Consider the following 20624-nt stretch of genomic DNA (forward strand, 5'->3'; position numbering starts at 1 on the left):
CGCAAAGGCCGCCTGGCCTCTTCGCTTGCCTGCCAAACTTAAGGTTGGACAGGCAGCTCAGTTAATTATCTTAACTGGAATCTAAATGGCCTTAATAGGCCTTTTACAGTTCAGCGGGCACGCAGCCGACTCCGCTGCACGTCCACCGAACTGAGGATCTGAACGACGCGCGGTGACATCGGGACTCACGCCCAACATCACTGTGCATCATTTTATGTGGACAGAAGATTCTGGCCCTGGAAATGTTAGTGCTGCTTTTCTGGTGTGATGTACACAGGCACTTTCCATGTCTGACACTGGGAACAAATCATTTTCTATCCATTTGAAGAACAGCTATTCATTTATAGCACACATTAGTTATGTTAACCATTTGGAGATGGCAAAACCAAATTCCAGTGGGAGGAGGAAGGACTGAGGGTACAACTAATGATGCACGCTAAACTTTTTCAACATGATAGTTTGGGAAAATCTTTCTATTTGTCATTTACTTAAAGATTTGCCTTGTTCCTTCCAAAGTTAGTCTACCTTTCATGGCCAAAATCTTCTGGTCATGAATATTGACCACATAATTGCCTCACTAACATAATTAAGTCATTTGTGCTGCTAAGACATCTTTATCCTCATTTACAAATCCATGTATACTCTTCTCTACTCTGGAACGTCTCTCTACATTTTTTGGGGTTGTCCAATTCTGCATTCCCATTCTCACTATACCATCATTGGTAGACCCTTCAGCCATTACACTCCTGCTGTCCGTGATTCTCTTCTTTATCATCTCCCCATTTGCAAAAGGAAGGAAAGGGAATTTGTACCTGACCTGATCTACATCTGACTCCAGCCTCACATGACCTAATAGACTCTTTGTTGAAGCTGTCCACATCGCAAGAGCAAATTAAGCTCTATTTCTAAGCTACTACTCCTGTGAAGCACCTTGATTAAAGGTGTTATGTAAGCATAGTGTGATGTTGTCCTCTGCTCTCAGCTACTTTCTTCGGGAGATGATGGAATAATGGTAATGTCACTAGACTAGTAATCCAGTGGTCCAGGCTAATGCTCTGGGATTGTGGGTTCAAATTCCACCATGGCAGGTGGAATTTTAACTCAATTAATAAATCTGGAATATAAAGCTAATCTCAAAATGGTGGCCATGAAACTATCATCAATTGTTGTCAAAGACCCATCTGGTTCACTAATGTCCTTTAGGAAAGAAAATCTGCCAGTTTTACTCAGTCTGACCTACATGTGACTCCAGACCCACATCAATGTGGTTGACTGTGCAGCAAATGCTGGCTTTTCTAGTGACATCCACATCTCATGAAAGAATAAAGAAATATATGACCCTATCCAAATATCGTAAGTTATGTGGCTGCATCTACATATATTTGCAAAACATTTTGGCATAAAACTTAAAATGCAGTCAGCCTTTTAAATCTTTCATCAGCCCTGGACTTATGTATGCTTGCTGCTAACTCCAGTTAGCATCAACACTGGATATTTTTAGCTTGAAAGCATTTGTTATTAATAAAAAATATACATCCACTGCACCTTCTTTGACACCAGAAAATCAGCCTGCCAATAAATAGCTGATCATTTTAAACCGATACTAGATATGGCACATGGATTGATAAATAGGCCTTTTGGCACCATTAAAACAATACCATGAATCATGATGTTCACAGTCAAGATTGGAAATTTACTGTGGGGGTGACAGTTTTTGTATGAAATTTTGCAACTGGTCCAAGGCAGGTTCCCGGTACAATCGTCTCTGAAACAGGGCCTTTCTCATATCTTGGCATTTTGCATTTTCTGAACAAAAAGAATGTGAATTCACATGAAAATAGTCTAAGTGGTCAGAGAAGAAATAAAATACCTTAGATAAAGACAGAAAATGTTGGAAATACACAGGGGGTCAGGCAGCATCTGTGGAGAAACAGAACTAACATTTAAGGTCAAGGATCTTTCATCAGAACTGGGAAAAGTTGGAGATGTAATAGGTGTTAAATGGAGTTACGGCCTCCTGCACTGCTCCAATGAAGTGCAATGCAAGCTTGAGGAGTAGCGCCTCATCTTTCACTAAGGCACTTCACAGCCTTCTAGACTCAACATTAAGTTCAACAATTTCAGACCGTAACCTCGACCCGTTCAGAGCCAGGGCGCTGAACCTTTCATAATGTTATGGGGATCATGTGACTGTACAGACGAATCAGCCCTAAGTGTGGGTAATCTTAGGGGTGGAGTTTTCTAGCCTTGGTCTTGGTACAAGCATGTAGCTTCATCAGGAGCACTGTAAATAAAGTTTACTGTTTCTTACAAGAAGCCTGCCCGACATTCCAAGTTTATTGCACAGAGACAAAATAAATCTTTCTTTTCTTGTCCCAACACCAAAGAAACAAAATATGTACCTGGAGGAGGTGTGCTGCTGTCTGAAACATGCAAGAAAACCCAAAATAAGGGCCCAGACCTTCGGTCTCTAGATCATCGGAGACCAGGCTTACCTTTCAATATGCGCTTTGGGGCATGTGGGAGTCCTGACACAATGTGTCAATGGGAATTGCCCAGGAAGTTTGAACTTCTGATGAGCAATTTCCCCTGCTCCCCCGGGACCCTCCCAAAAAGTCTCCAACTCTGAGTGAGAGTTGGAGCCTTTGGACAGTTCCAACTTACTTACCTGGATAGTTACCCAGGAAATGTAAGTAAGTTGGAACTGTCCAAAAGTCTGGGCCCTTATTTTGTTTTATTTGTTTTTGCATGTTTCTGCTTTTTTTCTCTCTTGCTTTTGCTTTCAGATAGCAGCACACCTACTCCAGGCACATATTTTGTTTCTTTGGTAATGAGGCAAGAAAAGAAAGATTGATTTTGTCACGATATAATTAACTTGGGGCAGAATTTTCTGCCTGCCGGCCGGGCGGGCCCAACCCAATCTCAAGCGGGCGGGGAGACAATCCCCGCCGGAGAAGTGGGCCCCGACGACATTTTACATGGGCGGGCCAATTAAGGCCTGCCCAGCGTGACATCCGGCTTCCTGTGCGGGCGGGGGGGTGGGGATTCCCCAAATACGAGAGTGCGCTCTTTCACGCATGCGCACGAAAGAGCGCACATCTCCCTGAGGCTAAGTGCTGCCTCAGGGAGATCGCTGGCAGCTTTAAAAATATTAGAAATAGAGAAAAAAAATCCTTAACATGTCCTCCTCATGTGACAATGTCACATGAGATGGGACATGTTCATTAATTACAGTAAAACTTTAATAAACTTTTTAAATCCCTGCATGAAACTTCATCCCGCCGGTGGATGAGGTTTAATGTTTTTTCTATTTGCCGAATGTTGGACGGGCAGGTCCTTTAATTGTTTTAATGATCCTGTCAATGGCCTCAATTGGCCATTAACAGGTCGGCGGGCACACAGCTGATTTGGCTGTGCCCCCGCCTTCCTGAAAATTTAAATGGGGCGGGATGACATCAGGGGTTCCCCCCGACATCATCCCACGTCATTTTACACATCGGCAAGCGGGCCCCGCCCCCTGCTCACCGACGGCAAAATTCAGCCCCTGGAGTACCAGGCAGGCTTTTTGTAAGAAGCAGTAAACTTTATTTATGCAGCTCCTGATGAGGCTACATGCTTGTACCAAGACCAAGGCTATAAAACTCCACCCCTAAGATTACCCACGCTTAGGGCTGATTTGTCTGTAGTGTCACATGACCCCCCATAACAGTATGAAAGGTTTTACATACAATTAACTACATGCTGGAAGACTAATTCTTTTGTCATTCAATGTCTCCTGTCTTCCACTCTATCACAGACCTTCCTTTTGTCCTTGTCCCACCCATCCCTTACTCAAAAGCTATTGCATCTCTAACTTTCCCCAGTTCTGATCACAGGTCCTAACCAGAAACATTGGGCAGAATTTTGCCGTCGGTGAGCTGGGGGCGGGGCCCGCTCGCTAACGTGAAAATGACGCAGGATGACGTCGGAGGGAACCCCAAACTTCATCCCGCCCCATTTAAATCTTCCGGAAGGCCGGGGGACAGCGCGATCAGCTGTCTGCCCTCCGACCTGTCAATGGCCAATTGAGGCCATTGACAAGATAATTAAAACAATTAAAGGCCCTGCCCGTCCAACCTTAAGGCTGGCGGGCAGGCCAGGAGCCCCAGCGGGCTTCTGAAAAAACATGAAACCTCATCCACTGGTGGGATGAGGTTTCATGTTGGTTTTAAAAAAGTTTAATAAAGTTTTTGTGATATTTATTAACATGTTCCATCTCGTGTGACATTGTCACATGAGGGGGACATGTTAATAATTTTTTTACTTTTCTATTTTTAAAGTTTCAAACAATGTCAGCGAAATCCCTGAGGCAGCACTTAGTCTCAGGGAGATGTGCGCTCTTTCGCGCGCATGCGCAAAAGAGCGCACTCTGACAGTTGGGGAATCCCCCCCCACCCCCCGCACATAGCGCTTCCCGTCAGGCAGCCCACTGGGTGGGCCTTAATTGGCCCTCCCACTTAAAATGGCGGCGGGGCCCGTTTTGGCGGCAGCGATCGGCTGCCCACCTGCTGCCGAGCCGGTGGGTCCCACCCGCCCATCAAGGGCAAAATTCTGCCCGTTAACTCTGTTTCTCTGTCCACAGGTGCTGCCTGACCTACTGAATGCCTCCTACATTTTCTGCTTTCATTTCAGATTTTCGGCATTCACAGTGTTGCTTTTAAAATAAAATACCTTGTCACATTTGTCATTGAGAGGTTGAAAAATTCTGTGAAAAACGAGCATTGCTGGTTTTTAATTATTTATCTGTGTAGATTCTGAATGTGGTTTAGCAGAGATTTAATCTCACTGAACGGTGAAGTCATGATGAGTTGAATGGAAAAAAGCTGATATCCACTTACTTTTGCACAGGCTGTGGAGATGAGAGAGATGGGGTATGATTTGAATCAGGCCGATCAGCCAGGCCTAGAGAGCCAAGGGCGTGCAGCATCTATGCCTCGACTAACTGCAGAGACACAGGTAAGTGATTAACAAAAAAAATGGAAGCTAATATTAAGGTTTCACATAGTGCCAATGTGCTTTGAGTGTTTTGATGCGGGTACAGAGTTTGTATGAATCCTGATTTGAAGGGATGTTGAGCAGAGGCGAGGTGCTCACAAAATGCCATGGGATTGAGGCGAGTCTGTGGGGGAGAACGGTGAGAAGAGGCACATTAAATATACAAGGGGAAGACTGGGATTAACCTAAAGAAAAGCTATGCACCTTGTGAAGTCCTACAAGAATTATATTGGAATCCCTTTTCACCACAGCCTGAGAGCAAGGACTACTAAATAATTACCTATTCAATTTTATGTACAATATAAAGCTTATACACTGTGTATAAGTGTGTGCTCAGTCTTATTTATCAGTCAGACTTTGTTTCTTACAAATTGTTGTTGGACACTTTTACAAAAAAATTATTTAGCCTTTATTGTTAATTTTGCTTCCATATTAGTGCAAAAAAATTTGGAGATAAATTTGAATAATACAGCTATTTAGAATAGTATTTTATAATAGTATCAGAGCTAAACCATTGGAAATATTTACAATGCAATAAATCATTTTCAATCAGCTTAATAAAGAACTCTTATTTAGGCAGTTATACTTAATTTGCTGAAAACCACTTCAAAACATAGCATTGAGTGTTCATGTAAGTTAACTTGACAAGTGTGAAGTTGAACTGAAATCTGAAATTAGAGGTAATCAAACAGTAGAAATACAGCCAAAGAGAATCAAAATCATTCACAAGTTTTCATTTAACCTCTGCAAACCACTAAGTATAAGCCTCCTCCAAAAGATTAAAAATAAATCACTTCACTCTTCTGTTAGTGGTGAAGCCCATACTCTGGCCCAGTGTATTCATCAGAGATCAACGTTTGATGTTTTCTTATGCAATTGGTATTTTCAGGACTTATTCATTTCTCAATAACTAGCCATTACCCTGAGGTTTTTAGCTAGTATCCATTCTTGCCTCAAAGCAATATTTTTGCTTAATAATGCCCTGGATGCCATTCATTCTCTTTGGAGTGTTAGTTTTTTTTTGGTTTAAATTATCAGCTTTCAATCACAGTACCTGTTGCTTGTTCATTCATCCAGGCCGGTAAATATCATTTGATGTAACCAAAAACAGACTTGCAATTGCTAGTTATTTTGAGCTCAATTGCTGAAACATTTCATAATTTTTTTGTGCTTTGTCTTTCCCATCCCAACCAACGTTTGATTCATCAATCCTTCCCATCATTCTTTAATCCGACTTCTTATTTAACTGACTTATCTTTTCTCTCCTGTTTTATTCTCTTTCTTTATTTGTTTTGTAACTTCCCCTATATCTACTTTTTTGCGGTGTCTGGCATTCTGGGTTGATCTGTTTTGCTTTTATAAATATATCTGGTGTTTTGGTTTGCTGTGCTTTTTCTCTATTTCCACCTGACCTCTGTCTAACCCTCCCTAACCTCACCATACCCTGTGAATGCTGTGCTATGGGCTGCTTCACTGTGTCGTCTTACTCGACCCTTTACTGAAGAAAACATCTCGATCATCTGGGAGTGTCCTTGCAGTATGTAAATCGTATTCCGTCCACATTGTTTTGTAACTTCAGTCTTTTGATCTTTACACATTTTCTTATAAATTTGTTTGAATGAAACCCCGCTCACACTTGTTTTGTTGGGGGTGCTGAATGTCATTTCAACCTGGCGTATGGCCCAGTCCTGTAGCCATATTTGTAGCTTTGAGTACTGATAGAAGCTCCTCCCTCTGAAGTATGGGTTGAGTTTAGGAAACTCGTGACTGTGCCACTGAGAAGCTGCTACATCTTTAAGAGAACTACTACCAGGCTTGCCCTCTACTTATTGCATTTATTAATAAATATTGTTTGCTGTGGCTATGAATCCTAATTTACATGCATGATAAAATAATCATAGGACTTAAGAGTAGGAGTAGGCCATTCGGCCCTTGTTCTGTCATTTGATAAGATCATGGCTGATCTGGTTGTGATCTCAATTCCATTTTCTTGTCTGACCCCATAACCCTTGACTCTCTTGTCTATTGCTTCTACAAAGATGTCAAAGGTGGTTTATCAGCTAAGATCTTAAGTCTCTATGTTGACTGCAGTTTATCAAGTTATTGTTGTACAGGTATTGATCCTCAGGTTTACTCCTGACCATCGATTCCATTATAGACTGCTGGGTCTATAGTTGCCATTGCTTGTTTTGGCCTCCTTTTTGAATATAGGCACCATTTTGGCTCATTTGCAATCTTCTGTACTTCCACAGTGTTCAATGACTTCTTCATAATGCCCAACAGATCTTATCCCTGGTCTCTATCAGCACTCAGGGATAGATACCACCTACCTCACAAGGAATGTATTTGTTTTGAGTCCAACTGGCGAGAATTAGACTTCTATCTCATTTAGAACAAAGTACTAATTTTGTTAGGAATGTGCTGTTCATGTCCACTATTTTGAAACACTTCTTATATTAAAAAGCAGACTCAAAATTCTATTCAGAATGAAAGTGCCCATAACCGGAAATTTTTTTTCAAAAGCTCAGTTCAAATGCATCTATGTAGGGAGTAAATTATGAGACACCTTGGTCTTGTACAAGAACTATTTTAGTTTTGCTTGCGTATGCTTCATTCCACCTTAAACTCCATAGGTTAATGGAGCTCTCTATAATGTACTCATGGACGATATGTTAATGTGTATGTTTTATTGATATCAGTAACCAAATATAAGGAAAATATGGTGGAATAGGCCAAAAGAAAAAAGTGCAATTATGGAATCTCTTGGTTATTAAGATTGATTGGTTTCCATGAGTTGCAAAATACACATTATGTATAAAAAATCATGGCCTAGTTTAGAATGGATCCATTTATTCTTAGTCTCAATCATTCTTATTGATGACTATTTCTATTAGTTAAGCTATATGGGTTGATTTATTCTAATAATACAATTTAAGTGGACGACATAAAAAGACAATTAGCATGTTTGTGAGGTGCATTCTTGGGACAATACCAGTATGTGAAATACTTGCTAAAGTAATATTATTTGACAGTGCAGCAAAAACTTTTCAAATGTAGTTAAAAATTGTTTAAAAATAATAGCGAGACCAAAGTAAATATCTGGACTGCATCCAATCAGTCATCAATATTACATTGTGATTGATTTAAATATTGCATTGTGACTGATTTAAATATCTGACCTGTCAGAAAATGAAATGCTAAATTCCATTATTCACTCAGTTCACTTGGTTTAAGATGTTTTGGATTTCCAGAGGTCAAGTGTTGCCCAATATTTTCGGCCAATAGAGGCCAGTAGATTCCAATCTGTGAAGGTGATCGCTTTGCTTTATGAAGATAAACAAATGCTGGTGTTCAAGGTATTTGAAATATTAAAAACATTTGATAGTATAGATACGGAGAAATGATTTCCTCTGGTGGGGTAATCAAGAATAATCTTAAAATTAGATTTTGGTCACTCAGGAGTGAAATCAGGAAGCAACTCTTTCCACACATGAAATAGTAGAAATTTTGAATTCTCTCCTCCAAAAGGCTATGGATGCTGGGAGATTTGGAGTTTTAAAGAGTGAGAGACAGATTTTTGTTCAGTAAAGGTACTAGGGGATATGGAACAAAGTGATCTATGGGAAACTGGAGTTTAAGTGAAAGTCAGCCAGGATCTAATTGAATGGTAGAGCAAGCCTGAGGAGCTGAATGGGAGAAGCTGAATGGCTTTCTCCTGTTCCTAATGGTCCTGTTATCTTAGGAATATTTACTCTTGTCAGCATTTTTACTAACATGTTCACGTGATTAATGATGCCATTACACAAAGCAATTCTGAGCATATGCTCAGAACTATAAAATGAGCTCGATCAAGCTTATTGAATGTCATTTGAGTCAATATAAGTAGTGGTTTTGTGTTTCCTAAAAGCTTCTTCAGTGTTAATAACTATGCTTAATAATGTGACATTAAGAAGATGATATCAACAGAACACCAGAATAAAATTTTATCATTGTAACATCAGTGTGTGTCTGATATACTCGGACATTCTAACTTTCTTGGGTGTCGCGCCCTTTTTTGTGTAGCCAATTCCAGACACAAGCCCCATGAAGCGTTCTGTGTCTACGCTCACACCACAGCGATCTCACGGAATGCATCTGCCCGATTACTCTCTGGAGCGCGTTATCCCAGAACGAATGCCTCATCATCACCACCACCATCAGCATCGCTGCCATCGGAGAAAAGAGAAAAAACAACGGTCACTCGAGAGGTCTCCCAGCAGACATGCTGATGGAGAAATAGGTAATGAACTGGGATTACCTTAAGGTGTGGGAATTGGGTATTGTAAGAGAGATGTCTGAAATTTTGACAATTAGTGATTCTTTTTTTTCCTGGTCATTTTTAATTCATTTCATGAATCTTGTGTTCATCAAAGGTGAAGTGTATAATACTGTGGAATGAAAAACTTCCCATTGTCAGCACCACATGTTTGCATCAAGCATTCCCAGGCTGGTGTAGTACTGTTTAATGGAGGCTAAAACTCAGTTCACTTTGCCCGAACAATGTGTTGCAGTCCCAGTGTCAGAAAAACAGCTCCTACTGCATCACAGCTGTTGTTTTCCCAATGCCATCATGTACTTGGCAGAACATTTTTATGTAACAGGCTCTATGTTAGAATTGGCACAGAGTGCACTAAGCTAGATTAAAACTGTCCAAACTCATTTCAGATAGGATTATTGTGGGCAATAATCAGAGGAGACCATCTCTCTGCACTGGATTTGTATTTAGTTGATTTGAATCCACTCTCTCTCTGCCCCGCACCCCAGCCCAAGCCCCAATAACCAAATGTACATAAAGATATCCTTCTCTCAGTTAATAGATATTCTTGCAAGGTGAAGTCAGCTGGACATTTGGTTTCTTAGGTGAATTTGCAACAACAGCAAATAAAATGAGATTTGTATCTATTTAATGGATTTCATTTGAATGACAATGGTTCTCATAATAGCTGTTTAATATGAGAAGAGCTTTTGGAAAATAGTCAAAAACATGAATGCACAAGTGATCCTTGATGCATATAAAATAAATCTTTAGAGAGCATGTTATAGGGGGATTTCCCCTCCTATGAATGCCCATGGTGATCTGGATTGTGGTGTCGTGTTTTGTTTATACATCTCTCCTGGTCATCTTACCTTTGCTTCGTTTTCTGTGATGGCTCCCCTACTTTAGATATCCATGCTGAAATTAAACAAGCCTTTTGCTAACATATCACTATATATGACTAGAAATGTGATATATTCCACCAGAGAGGGCCCTGCACACTAGGTCTTAGCAAGCTAAATAAATACATTCTAAAAGTAAAGTAATCCATGTAAAATATATCTGTCAGCTGTTCAAGAATGTTATGATGCAGATAATACTATTACTAAATCACATTAACTTATAGAGTAGCAGGTTGTGAAGGCTGTTATCATGCTTTCAATTACAACTATGAACAAGCTATTCATTATTCTCTACGTCAAAAAATAAACCTACAGATGCTTTGCAATGTGGGCAAGTTGGATGTAAGTCACCACCAGTCACGCCCCTTTCACACTTGGCAGTCCCCAGTTTCTTGTGTCATTACATGGAGGGGCTGAATGGAGGTCGAGTGCTTCCACTTCCATGGAGCAGAGTTGGGAAAATGATTAAGCAGATAATGTAGCATGATTCTCCTGCTCCCTTGGGCAGCACTGCATAGAATTGTTGGAAAAGGCCTTGAGAGTAGAGTACCTGCTGGATAAAACTGGAACAATGGACCAAAGGAAAGGAAGCAAATAAACAATATGCAAGCTGATATTCAGCCAGATGAAAATTGTCCCTCATCTGCAAGAATAATAGTGTTCTTCAGTATAATAATTAAGAATGAAAAGTTTACTGCATCATAAATAGTTCTCCATAAAAATAGGAGGATTTATATAACAGCAACTAAAGGATCCAAAAAAAACAGAAGAGGACTAGTGCCAGGCTTCTGCTGCTCTTGAAGGGAGATTGATGGCTGAAAGCATTGGGAATTCAATCATAGTCCCCCGTTCAAATGCAGCGTGGGATCTCCTGAAATGCCATTGGACCACCAGGCACAGCCAATATAATGAAAAACTGGTTCTAGTTTTATGGTTTTTCATAGCTCTGCAAATTAAAAGAATGTGCTTCAGCAGATTAGAGGAAAGTGTGTCAAAAACTGATCAAAGAAGTGGAACAAGTCTCCGTGCTCAGCAGATGTGACTCCAGCATTTGTTGAGTACTTTTTGGAGCACTGGATCGGAACCTTTGTGAATGAGAATTCTGAGAATGGTGTGGTGTGGGTTCATAACTCAAAAAAGGTTACAGATTGGGAAAAATTTTTGTCTTATCGCATTCCCCATAATTGGTGCATGTCAGTTAGAGTGGTTCAATTTTATACCTTTGCAGAAATAAAGGGCAGAATTTTATGCAGGTGGGAGTTTATGGTCCCACCGAAGTCAATGGACTTCTCAATGCCTTGACGCACTTTATGGCCCCACTCCCGCCGCAATGGGGCCATAAAATGCTGCCCAAAGAAACACAAAGACTTGCATTTATATAGCATCTTTACATCCTCAAGACACCCCAAAAGGCTTTACAGCCAATTAAATACTTTAGAAATGTAGCCACTTGTATAGGAAACGTGACTGACAATGTGCACACAGCAAGCTCTCACAAATATCGAGGTGATAATTGCCAACTAATCTGTATCAGTGATGTTGGTTGAGGGATAAATTTGGGCCAGGGCATCAAAGAGAACACTTCTTTGAAATAGTGTCAATTGACAGGGCAATGAAGCCTTTGTTTAACATGCTGTTCAAAAAGACAGATGCAGGTATGCTTCATTAATTACTACCCAAAAGTAAAGGCAGGCTACATCATTCAATGGATAGTGTTTATATATTTTATTGTACATTCAGCCTGGGATATTTTTCAGCCATCAGTATGAACACTGCTTATTGAAGAACAAAGGTCTCATTCACATGCATCTCACACTCTGTCTGATGATATTGCTTTTAGACCAAATGGATGACCTCAGTTCTGTAGCTCGCCAAAAGGATCAACCATCGAAGGAGCGTGTGCGAGGTAGGTCACAGGAGCGAAAATCTCCATCCTCCAATGAGAAGCAGCGTTACTACTCCTGCGACCGATATGGCAGTCGGGAAACCCCACAGCCCAAATCAACTGATCACAGCCGGTCAACATCTCCTAGTGCAGGCCCAGACCATAGCCTCCACAGACAGGTGAGAAGAAATTAGCATATGCCAAGGGATCTTACTGGGAACTGTAAGTTCTAATGAAAATTTAATTTACTGGTAATGAAAAAAAAAGGTTTTTTTTTAAAGAATCAGCTGTTGCGTTAGGGGCTATAAGAAGTGAAAATTCCTTTTGTTGCTGACAGATATAGTATTACATACATTGGTGCTATGGTGAGTGCTTCAGACTTAAATTCAAGTTATCTCTGATTTCGATTCTAAAATACTGAATATGAAGAGACCTTTGAAGATAGAAATTCATTTTTTATATTATAGAAGTATTTAAAACAGTGTCAAGTTGGTAGAGTAAAGCTGAGGGGGTAATGTGAGAGAGGTCACAAGTATCATTAGCAATGATCAGTTTCTTCAGTGCAGTGGTATTCCTTCGACCCACTCAGCTTATTGTCCCTCTCGCTCGCCATCATTCCTGTTTACTGTTCCATTCCCTGACCCTGCTACTCGCAAACCCCCTCACTCCCTCGCTCTCTTCTTGCCTCCTGCCGCACCTCTGCTGACACCTTGCTCACTGCAAGGCCTCTTAAGAGGAAGGGTCGGGGAGCGAGAGGAAGGGTCAGTGAGTGGGAGAAGCAGTGAGCCGGAAGATCAGGAACCCAGAAAAGTCAGGAGTGGTAAGGTGGCAAGGGGAGAGTCAGTGAGCAGGAGGGAAGTGGCCAGCAGGAGGTAAGTAGATAGAGTTATTAAGTTATTAAGAGTTAGGAAGAAATTCTTGGGTCTGTTACTTTTAAGGCAGCCAATAGGTTTTTAATGTAAATATCATAGGTCAGGAATATAACTCACCCTTATTACATGGTTTCTTATGGGAAGGTGATTTTCATTTAGTACACTGCTTTTTAGGAACACATTAGGAGTGCTAAACGAGGGATAGCTGTAAGGTAATTCAATAAGAGGGGGAATATGCACTTAACATTCAGCACTTCCCATTTGATTCTGATACAGTTGAGAACATATGGCAAATTGCTGAAATGTTGGTGGCTTCACATTGACAGTTCTCTTATATGCATATCCCTGGCTTTAAAGGTTTTGGTGGGAAGTGTTTTACTAACTGCATTAGATACCTTTATTTGAATGATACTTTATTGAATCCTAAATTCTTAAAATGTTAATATTGACTTTTGATGCATTTTTTCATTATAATTCAGTACTCGCACTTTCCATTTTCTTGAGCCAGTAACTTGCATTATGATTCTCAGTCCAAAAACACAAAACTATCACAGAATTTGCTGCGTAAGATGTACAGCATTTCTCAGTTGATTCTGATGCAGTTGTGAATACCTTCAGCAAATGGCTGAAATGTTGGCAGCTATGATTTGCTACGAATGCCAGATCAAGGTCATTTCAAAATTCAACTAGTCTTCAGACCACAAGCATGTTTTGGGGAGCATTTATTTTGAATAGTGGCGTAGAGTAGGTTGGGTTAGCTCAGATTGTTAAGAGTGTGGTGTTTAATGGTGCCGTACTGGCTGAGGTAGTCCTTGGGGCCTGCCTCTTCTACTTGCCCCATTGTGGGATCATGGCATCATTGAGCTATGATTGACAACTGAGGATGCTACATGAAGAGAGAGAAGTAGGCATAGAAGTTTGTCTTACAGACCAAGCTTAAGAGCAGCTGTAGTCCACAAGAACTGACTTTTAATAAATGAATATAAAGTAAGCAGAGTGGATCAAGTATGAGAGGTTTGGATCAGAAAAAAGAGTTTCCAAGTATCCTTAAAAAAACAATTGGATATCACTCTTTCAAAATCAAGTGAAGAAATCTTTAGCTTCCACTGACTGAGATTTCATTTGCACACCAAAAACTTGTCCTCATAGAAAAATATCAAATCTTTTATATCCTAACACTTTATGACTCCACTTTTTTCTTTGTCTTCACCGCCTGGTTTAAGTTTACAGGTAAATTCTGTACCCCAAAGGTTGCTCAGTCATTGATTTTATTCAAGGCTGAGATCAAGGAATATGGGGATTGGGCAAGAAAATAGAGTTGAGGTACAGGATCCGCTATGATCCTATTAAATGGTGGAGCAGGGTCGAGGAGCCATATGACTTACTCCTAATGGTATTTATTATGTTTCTCACATTGTTCTGTAGAATATATGCCTCTATATTTATTAACGTTTAACATGTGTACCTTGCTTAAATTCGCAGCAGTGTTTTCACTAATGTGCACAGGTAGTGTGAAATTTTAAGGCATATATCTCCTTAGGAGCTTATCTCTCTCCTCAGCATTGCACAGAAAATAAGGCACTCTATTTTAACAAATTTCATCTAATGAAATTAACATTGTTAAACTGTGATTAAACTGTTCATTCAAATTGTCTTCAATGAATATTCTTTAACAACTGCACTAATTAAATTTCTTTTGTGTTCCCTTGACTACCTACCTCTGCACTCTCCCTATTTACCAATCTCTTCTAGGGTTTTATCTTGTGTGCTTAATGCCTAATACTGCTAATTATTTACCTACTTTTTCAATAGTTGATTTTGCCACTCATGATAATCATTTTTTCCCCCAATTCTCTCTGCATCTCTGTGTATTTTGCCTCATACTTTACTTACGTTTTTTGGTGCTCGTCTGCACATTTCATCTTTTTTCTTCTTTCATGTGGCTTTGTGTCCTTTTCTGTTGACATTTTTTTGTTTTCCGTGTGTCTGTTCTTTTGTTTTTTGAATTGCTTTGTTCCAATTTTCATCTAGGGCAGTGGTTCGGTTAACAGCAGCCCTCTGCAGTCAGTCTCTGGCGCTAGCACCCCGTGTCGTGGTCGACGGCAGCTTCCGCAGACACCTCTAACACCGCGCCCCAGCATCACCTACAAAACTGCAAACTCCTCTCCGACTCAGTTTAGCAACCTGCACGGCGTCTTACCCCCAACTCCCCCAGGGAGACTCAGCCGCGGACGGTCAGAGCACAACACTCTGCTGCGCAGCGAGTCCCAGAACCACCCTTACACTAGCGGCGAGAGCAGACAATCGATGGTGATGCGCATTGGATCGGACCCTTACTTGGGACACCGCGAAAGTTGCAGCAGCGATGGCCAGACACTGGCAGAAGAGACTCTGACCTTTGAGGTGGCTGTTGCCACGACTACGGGCAGGTCCCCAAGGACTTCTTGCATCTCATCCTTTACATCTCAGTCTCACCAAAGCCGCAGAGTCCCAAACGGTTACCACTGCAACCTGGGCATGAGTGCAGGCCCTGGGATGGGAGCAGGAGAGCGGAAATACTATCGCGAAACAGACGAAGATGATTGGTGCTAGCGTGCCAGTCTAGTGAGACTCTTACAGATTATGCATTAATATGATGAGTTTTATCATCTGCAGGGTGTTCTGTCAGAGCTCAGAGTGTATATTAATATGCAGCATTCATGGGGATTTAGAAACTGGAAATCCTTCCAGAAATCTGATTTTTTTTTAAAGAGTTGCTTCAGCTTGTTTTTGCACTGAATTTGCAAGTGAAAAATCGTTCACTTGAAGTGAAGAAAACAAAAGACTGTTTCATTCTAGAAAACATCTGTTTTTCTATATCTCCCTACATTGGCTATTTCAGAAAACAACAGATGCCAAATTTATTTACAAATATATACATAACGGTGAAAAAATACCTGATAAAATGCAGTAGCCTGCTCTTGTGAACCACTAGGGCAAGAAGTGAGAGAGGTTGCCTCATTATGATACAGGTTGTGAGAAGGTGGCCCTACTTTCATCACAGACTTTGAATATCAGAGGGGGAAGAAACACAAAGTTGGGGGGGGGGGTATAAAATATTTTAATGCATACCGAGAGACTAACACAGACAGCAAAACCTTTTAAATGTAGGATTTGATGTTAATAACAGAGATAAATAATGTCTTGAATGGAGCCAGTAAACAAATTCTGCTCTCGTACTGCACTATGTCTCCACATGTCTCTGCATTGTTCTCATCTACACCAAGAACTTCTGCAACATGTTCAGTTTAAAGTTGTGGAGTTGCCGGCACCATTTTCTCCAGGTCCAGAGGCCTTTAAGTGTGTTGCTTTTCACACTTTGTTAAATAATTTTGGCGATTTGTTTATTTTTCCATTTTTGCTTTTTATTTTCATTTACCGTAATGGTAAATGAAATGTGACCTGTGATCCTGATTTTATTAAATCGCCAGTGAATAGCCTTACATAGCCAAACCAACTTCATAGAATTCATATGTTTTTCATAAAGTGTATAAAAAGTAGGAATTTGTATGTAAAGAGTGAGCCTGACACCATTCCACTCTTTGTACTTATTGCTCCAGCTGTTGAATTCCAAGTGCCTAACCTTTTAAATATCTCATTAAGAGAAGATGTAACTTGCTTCAGTGCATCTTAACTGGTAAGTGAGGACCCTGGGAGGTATGGCTGAAAAGCATAGGTGAGCAAAGTTAGTGGTTTACATCAAAATATCTATAAATGATTTCTTGATAACCTGACTTGAAATTAGTAACGACATGTTGCAAAATTAAAATTTGAAACATAAAAGCCAAAAGACTTTATTTGGTGTTGGTGAGCAAATCTGGGCTTTACCCTTTTCTGAAGTTAAAGCATTAGGAAGATCAGTGCTGAAACAATGTGCGAACCAGTACAGCATTATGTCTGCTGTCCTTAAAATTCACAGTGCATGTCCAGTCTTATAAACTTGGTTGTGGCGGTTATGAGCACATGTTTTATGGTGTACAGTTTCTATGTTGTAAGGATACATGGGAAAACATTGCTGTTGCCGTTGTAATGTAAGTCTTTTTTTAAAAAAAATGTTGGAAGTAGTCTACAAAACGTGCACTTTGAAGAATCAAAAGATGAAATGAGGACACTGGGTTACAGAGGATGATCCGAGTGTTTGTCAGGAGGGCTATGCAACAAGTTGATTTTTGTCAGGTAAAAAAGCAAATCATCCTTTCTGTAGCTTTATCTGCTGGATTCTCCTGTTTCAGGCTTCAGCATGATTGTGACCAAATGTTTTATAGATTTCCTTATAACAAAGGCACAATGATTATTTGAAACTTTAAAGAAAACCCATTATTGGGTGGGTGGGTGGGGGAAATATATATTGATAAAATTGTTCGTGGAACATTTAACAAGACATTTTAAGTCAACTTACATCGTGAATAATGCATGCACCAATTGTACTCATTAATTATAGAACCTACATCTGTGTGAAGGATTGGATTTTTTTTAAAAAAAGGTAAAACTCCCATACTTTTGAAAATGACCGTTTGTGATGTGATGTTGGACAGGGGATGTTGTGACAGGGGAGGTTAGAGAAAACATCTTTTTTATGTACAACAATAATACACAAAAGTGTCAACAATCTTATTTAAAATCGTTTTGTCCCAATTCAGTATTGTGGGGCTGCTGTGGGTAAACAAACATTAAAAAAAAGCTAAATAATAAATGAAAATGGAAACTCTTGCCAGTTCACTGTCAAACTGTTACCTGTGGCCTCTCCACCTTTTTAGTGTGCAGCTTAAACATCTTTGAACTGCACTCCTTCCCATCATCTGTTTACAGTAGGTTGCCAAACTCAAGATACACCCAACTATTTTCACATCCAGAGTTCAGTTTATTCGTGGTTGTACTTTGATGAAGTAATGTTAGCATGTGATAAAAGTGTGTGCATGGAATATTGTTTATCTTGGTACCACTTTTTTGATACAATGTATTCATCATCTGTTCATTTTTAACAACAAGGGAAAGAAAAAAACATTTATAAATTTGGGAGTTTGTTGCGATAACTTTATATATGAAACAGTGTTGGGAAAGTTCATGAGTTCCAACCATGCAACATGACCGGAGCTAATAAGGTCTTGTGATTGACTAGTTTGCTGCCTGATTGACATTTATCAGCCAAACTTTGAACTTCTGCAGTTTCTACAGTTACATTTTGTATGAGGCAGAGTCCTTGAATTAAAATAAAACTTAGCAGGAAAATTTCACGTGCTTCATGTTTTTCTAATTTGCACAATTTTTAAACAAGACTTCTGCAAATCTTTAAAGAAAAATGTTAACTGGCTTTGTTGCATTAACTAATATGTTGAGAATGTATGAATGTTATGAAACTATATAAAGATGCATTTGCTGAGCTGTTCTTATGTCTTTAATTGATGGTTTGCACTCGTACCAAAAAGAACACAACCCTAATTATAATTGGGACAAAATGTTGTTATGCACCACAATTACTTTTTGTTTGATACAACTGACAGAAAATGCATGTCATGCCCCAAGCTTGAACCTTGCATTAACCTTTTGCCCTGCTAGTCTTTTTATATCACTTCCTGTCTACAAGAAAAACTTCCTGCATGGGAAGTGGCTAACCAAAAAGAAAACATTAAATTTTTTGGAATGTTTGAATGGGTCTTTTATTTGTCCATGCATGATTGACTAAATAAACCTTTTTGAAAAAAAACTTGTAAATTAGTTGCAAAGTAATATGCTGTCTACCACAGCAAACAACGAACTTCTGCACTTAACTGCACCATCATTTCTAAAAAGGGGGTTAAAAAAAAGGCTACTTGAATTTAATGTAATTTAAAACCCTCTTAAAATAATTTTTGTTTCCTTGTGTAAAAAGAGGAACCACCCTAATGGCAAGTGGTCTTTTGAGCATTCCTAAAAATAGTTAGGGTTGAGTTGTCATTTTAAAGGGGCTGTGTCATCTTGAGGGAAGGGCTTAACTGGTGGTTTCCATAGCAACATATTTATCCCTGGTGATGTACTCGTGGCAAACATGGACCATTTGGTATCACAGCTGGCTTGAGAAAGTCATTTTTTTGGGAAAATACGGAATAATATTTTTGACTGTTCCAAAATTTCATCTTTGTATGAAAGCCTAGGTTCCTCACTTTGCCAATTTTACCAAAAAGGTGGATGTGAGTATAAGGTGGCATTGAGTGCTTTATACTCCTATCTTCTCACTAAAATTAGCGAACAGAATAAAATAATGCTCTTAAATCTTTTGAAACAGTTAATGAAGTGTCTATGGTGAAAGGAAATGGCAGACTTTGATATGCCAATGCTGTCTGTGACTTGAGCAGCATTCACCAAGGGGCACAATGATTTCAACACAATTTTTACTGAAGTTTTCTGGCTTGAAAGCCACAAAAAAAAATCCTGATGACGTAGGCCTTTTAAGAAGTTATTACTATTGTAAAACAATTAAATGTATCTGCATTCTGTTTGTTCAGCTGAACCTTGTTAAGATCAAATCAGTGTTGTTGAAGAACAGTTGCTCTGAAGACAAGCATGATCTTATCAAAGGTATTTCGGTGGTAGATGTCAGCATATTTAACAAAAAAATGTAAAAGGAAAGCTCGTCAGGAATTAATCAGGAAAGGAGTCTACTGCATGTAAATTGTGGTTCCCAGTGAGAGTGACCATTAGGATGTTATAATGCCTGAAGTCAAAGACCGAGGGCACTCCAACATACTGGAGGTCACACTTGTAACATGGGTGAAAATACAGTATTATGATATATACAAATACTATATCCCCCTGTGTTTTCTGAAAAATAAACCTTGTACTTTGCACATTCTGACATCAGAACGTGCGTGTTATTTTCCTACTCACACATCAAATATCACACTTTCCATCTATGAATGCACTCGGCACAATGTTTCCATTGTTCTCCATTACAAATGACCTTGACGTTTATGTTGTCAACTCACCGTGATAAAATGTTGGCTATTTCAATGTTCCTAAGATGTGTATATATATTAAAGATATTACTGAAGTATCTATATTGAAGGGTCCTCGCTGGCTGGAGTGCCATCAGTTCCTCCATATTATTCCAAAACATTGCAATTACAATCCTGGATCTTACTTTCCTACACACATTGTGGGTAATACTGTCAGTGTAGTGAGTGATTATTGTGTCCAAGGTTAGCAAGTGTGCAGACTTGTCACATTACTCAATTCCCATTATTGTTCTATTACATTCTTATGGACAGGAAGGGGGGTTAATTTAAATGGCACTAATTTCTCCCCTCACCACCCGTCCGTAAACAGAAAGGTATTTTGATTTGTTTCCCTCTTTATAAGCATTGGCGTATTTCCCAACCCTTTGGTTTTGGTGCGATCCAATTTTCTATTAATAACCCCACAGCAAACTCAAGATAGGATGAACTCAAAGGGTTAGTTTATTTGCACATGCTCAAAACATGAAAAGAGGGTTTACAATGTCTCCCTCACCTTCAGATAGTAAAGAGAGGGATAGAGAAAAGAAAGATTTACAGTACAGTGACCAAAGGGAAAGAAATATTGTTTCGTGTGGGTTCCAGAGTCCAGAATCAAAGTCCAATAAG

General features: G+C 39.6%; 1 protein-coding gene across 1 annotated transcript in view; it reads left to right on the forward strand.

Annotated features, from left to right (window-relative positions):
* Positions 1-20057, forward strand: part of cacna1ba (calcium channel, voltage-dependent, N type, alpha 1B subunit, a) — a 721116-nt gene extending 701059 nt beyond the window's left edge. The window contains exons 46-49 of the mRNA XM_078550316.1: positions 4888-4995; positions 9097-9313; positions 12071-12294; positions 15019-20057. Of these exons, the coding sequence (XP_078406442.1) occupies positions 4888-4995; positions 9097-9313; positions 12071-12294; positions 15019-15579 (1110 nt within the window). The 3' untranslated portion in view covers positions 15580-20057. The remainder of the gene's footprint in view (positions 1-4887; positions 4996-9096; positions 9314-12070; positions 12295-15018) is intronic.
* Positions 20058-20624: the final 567 nt, after the last annotated feature.

Source organism: Cetorhinus maximus, chromosome 10 (assembly GCF_964194155.1).
Source record: "Cetorhinus maximus chromosome 10, sCetMax3.hap1.1, whole genome shotgun sequence".
Taxonomy (NCBI): domain Eukaryota; kingdom Metazoa; phylum Chordata; class Chondrichthyes; order Lamniformes; family Cetorhinidae; genus Cetorhinus; species Cetorhinus maximus.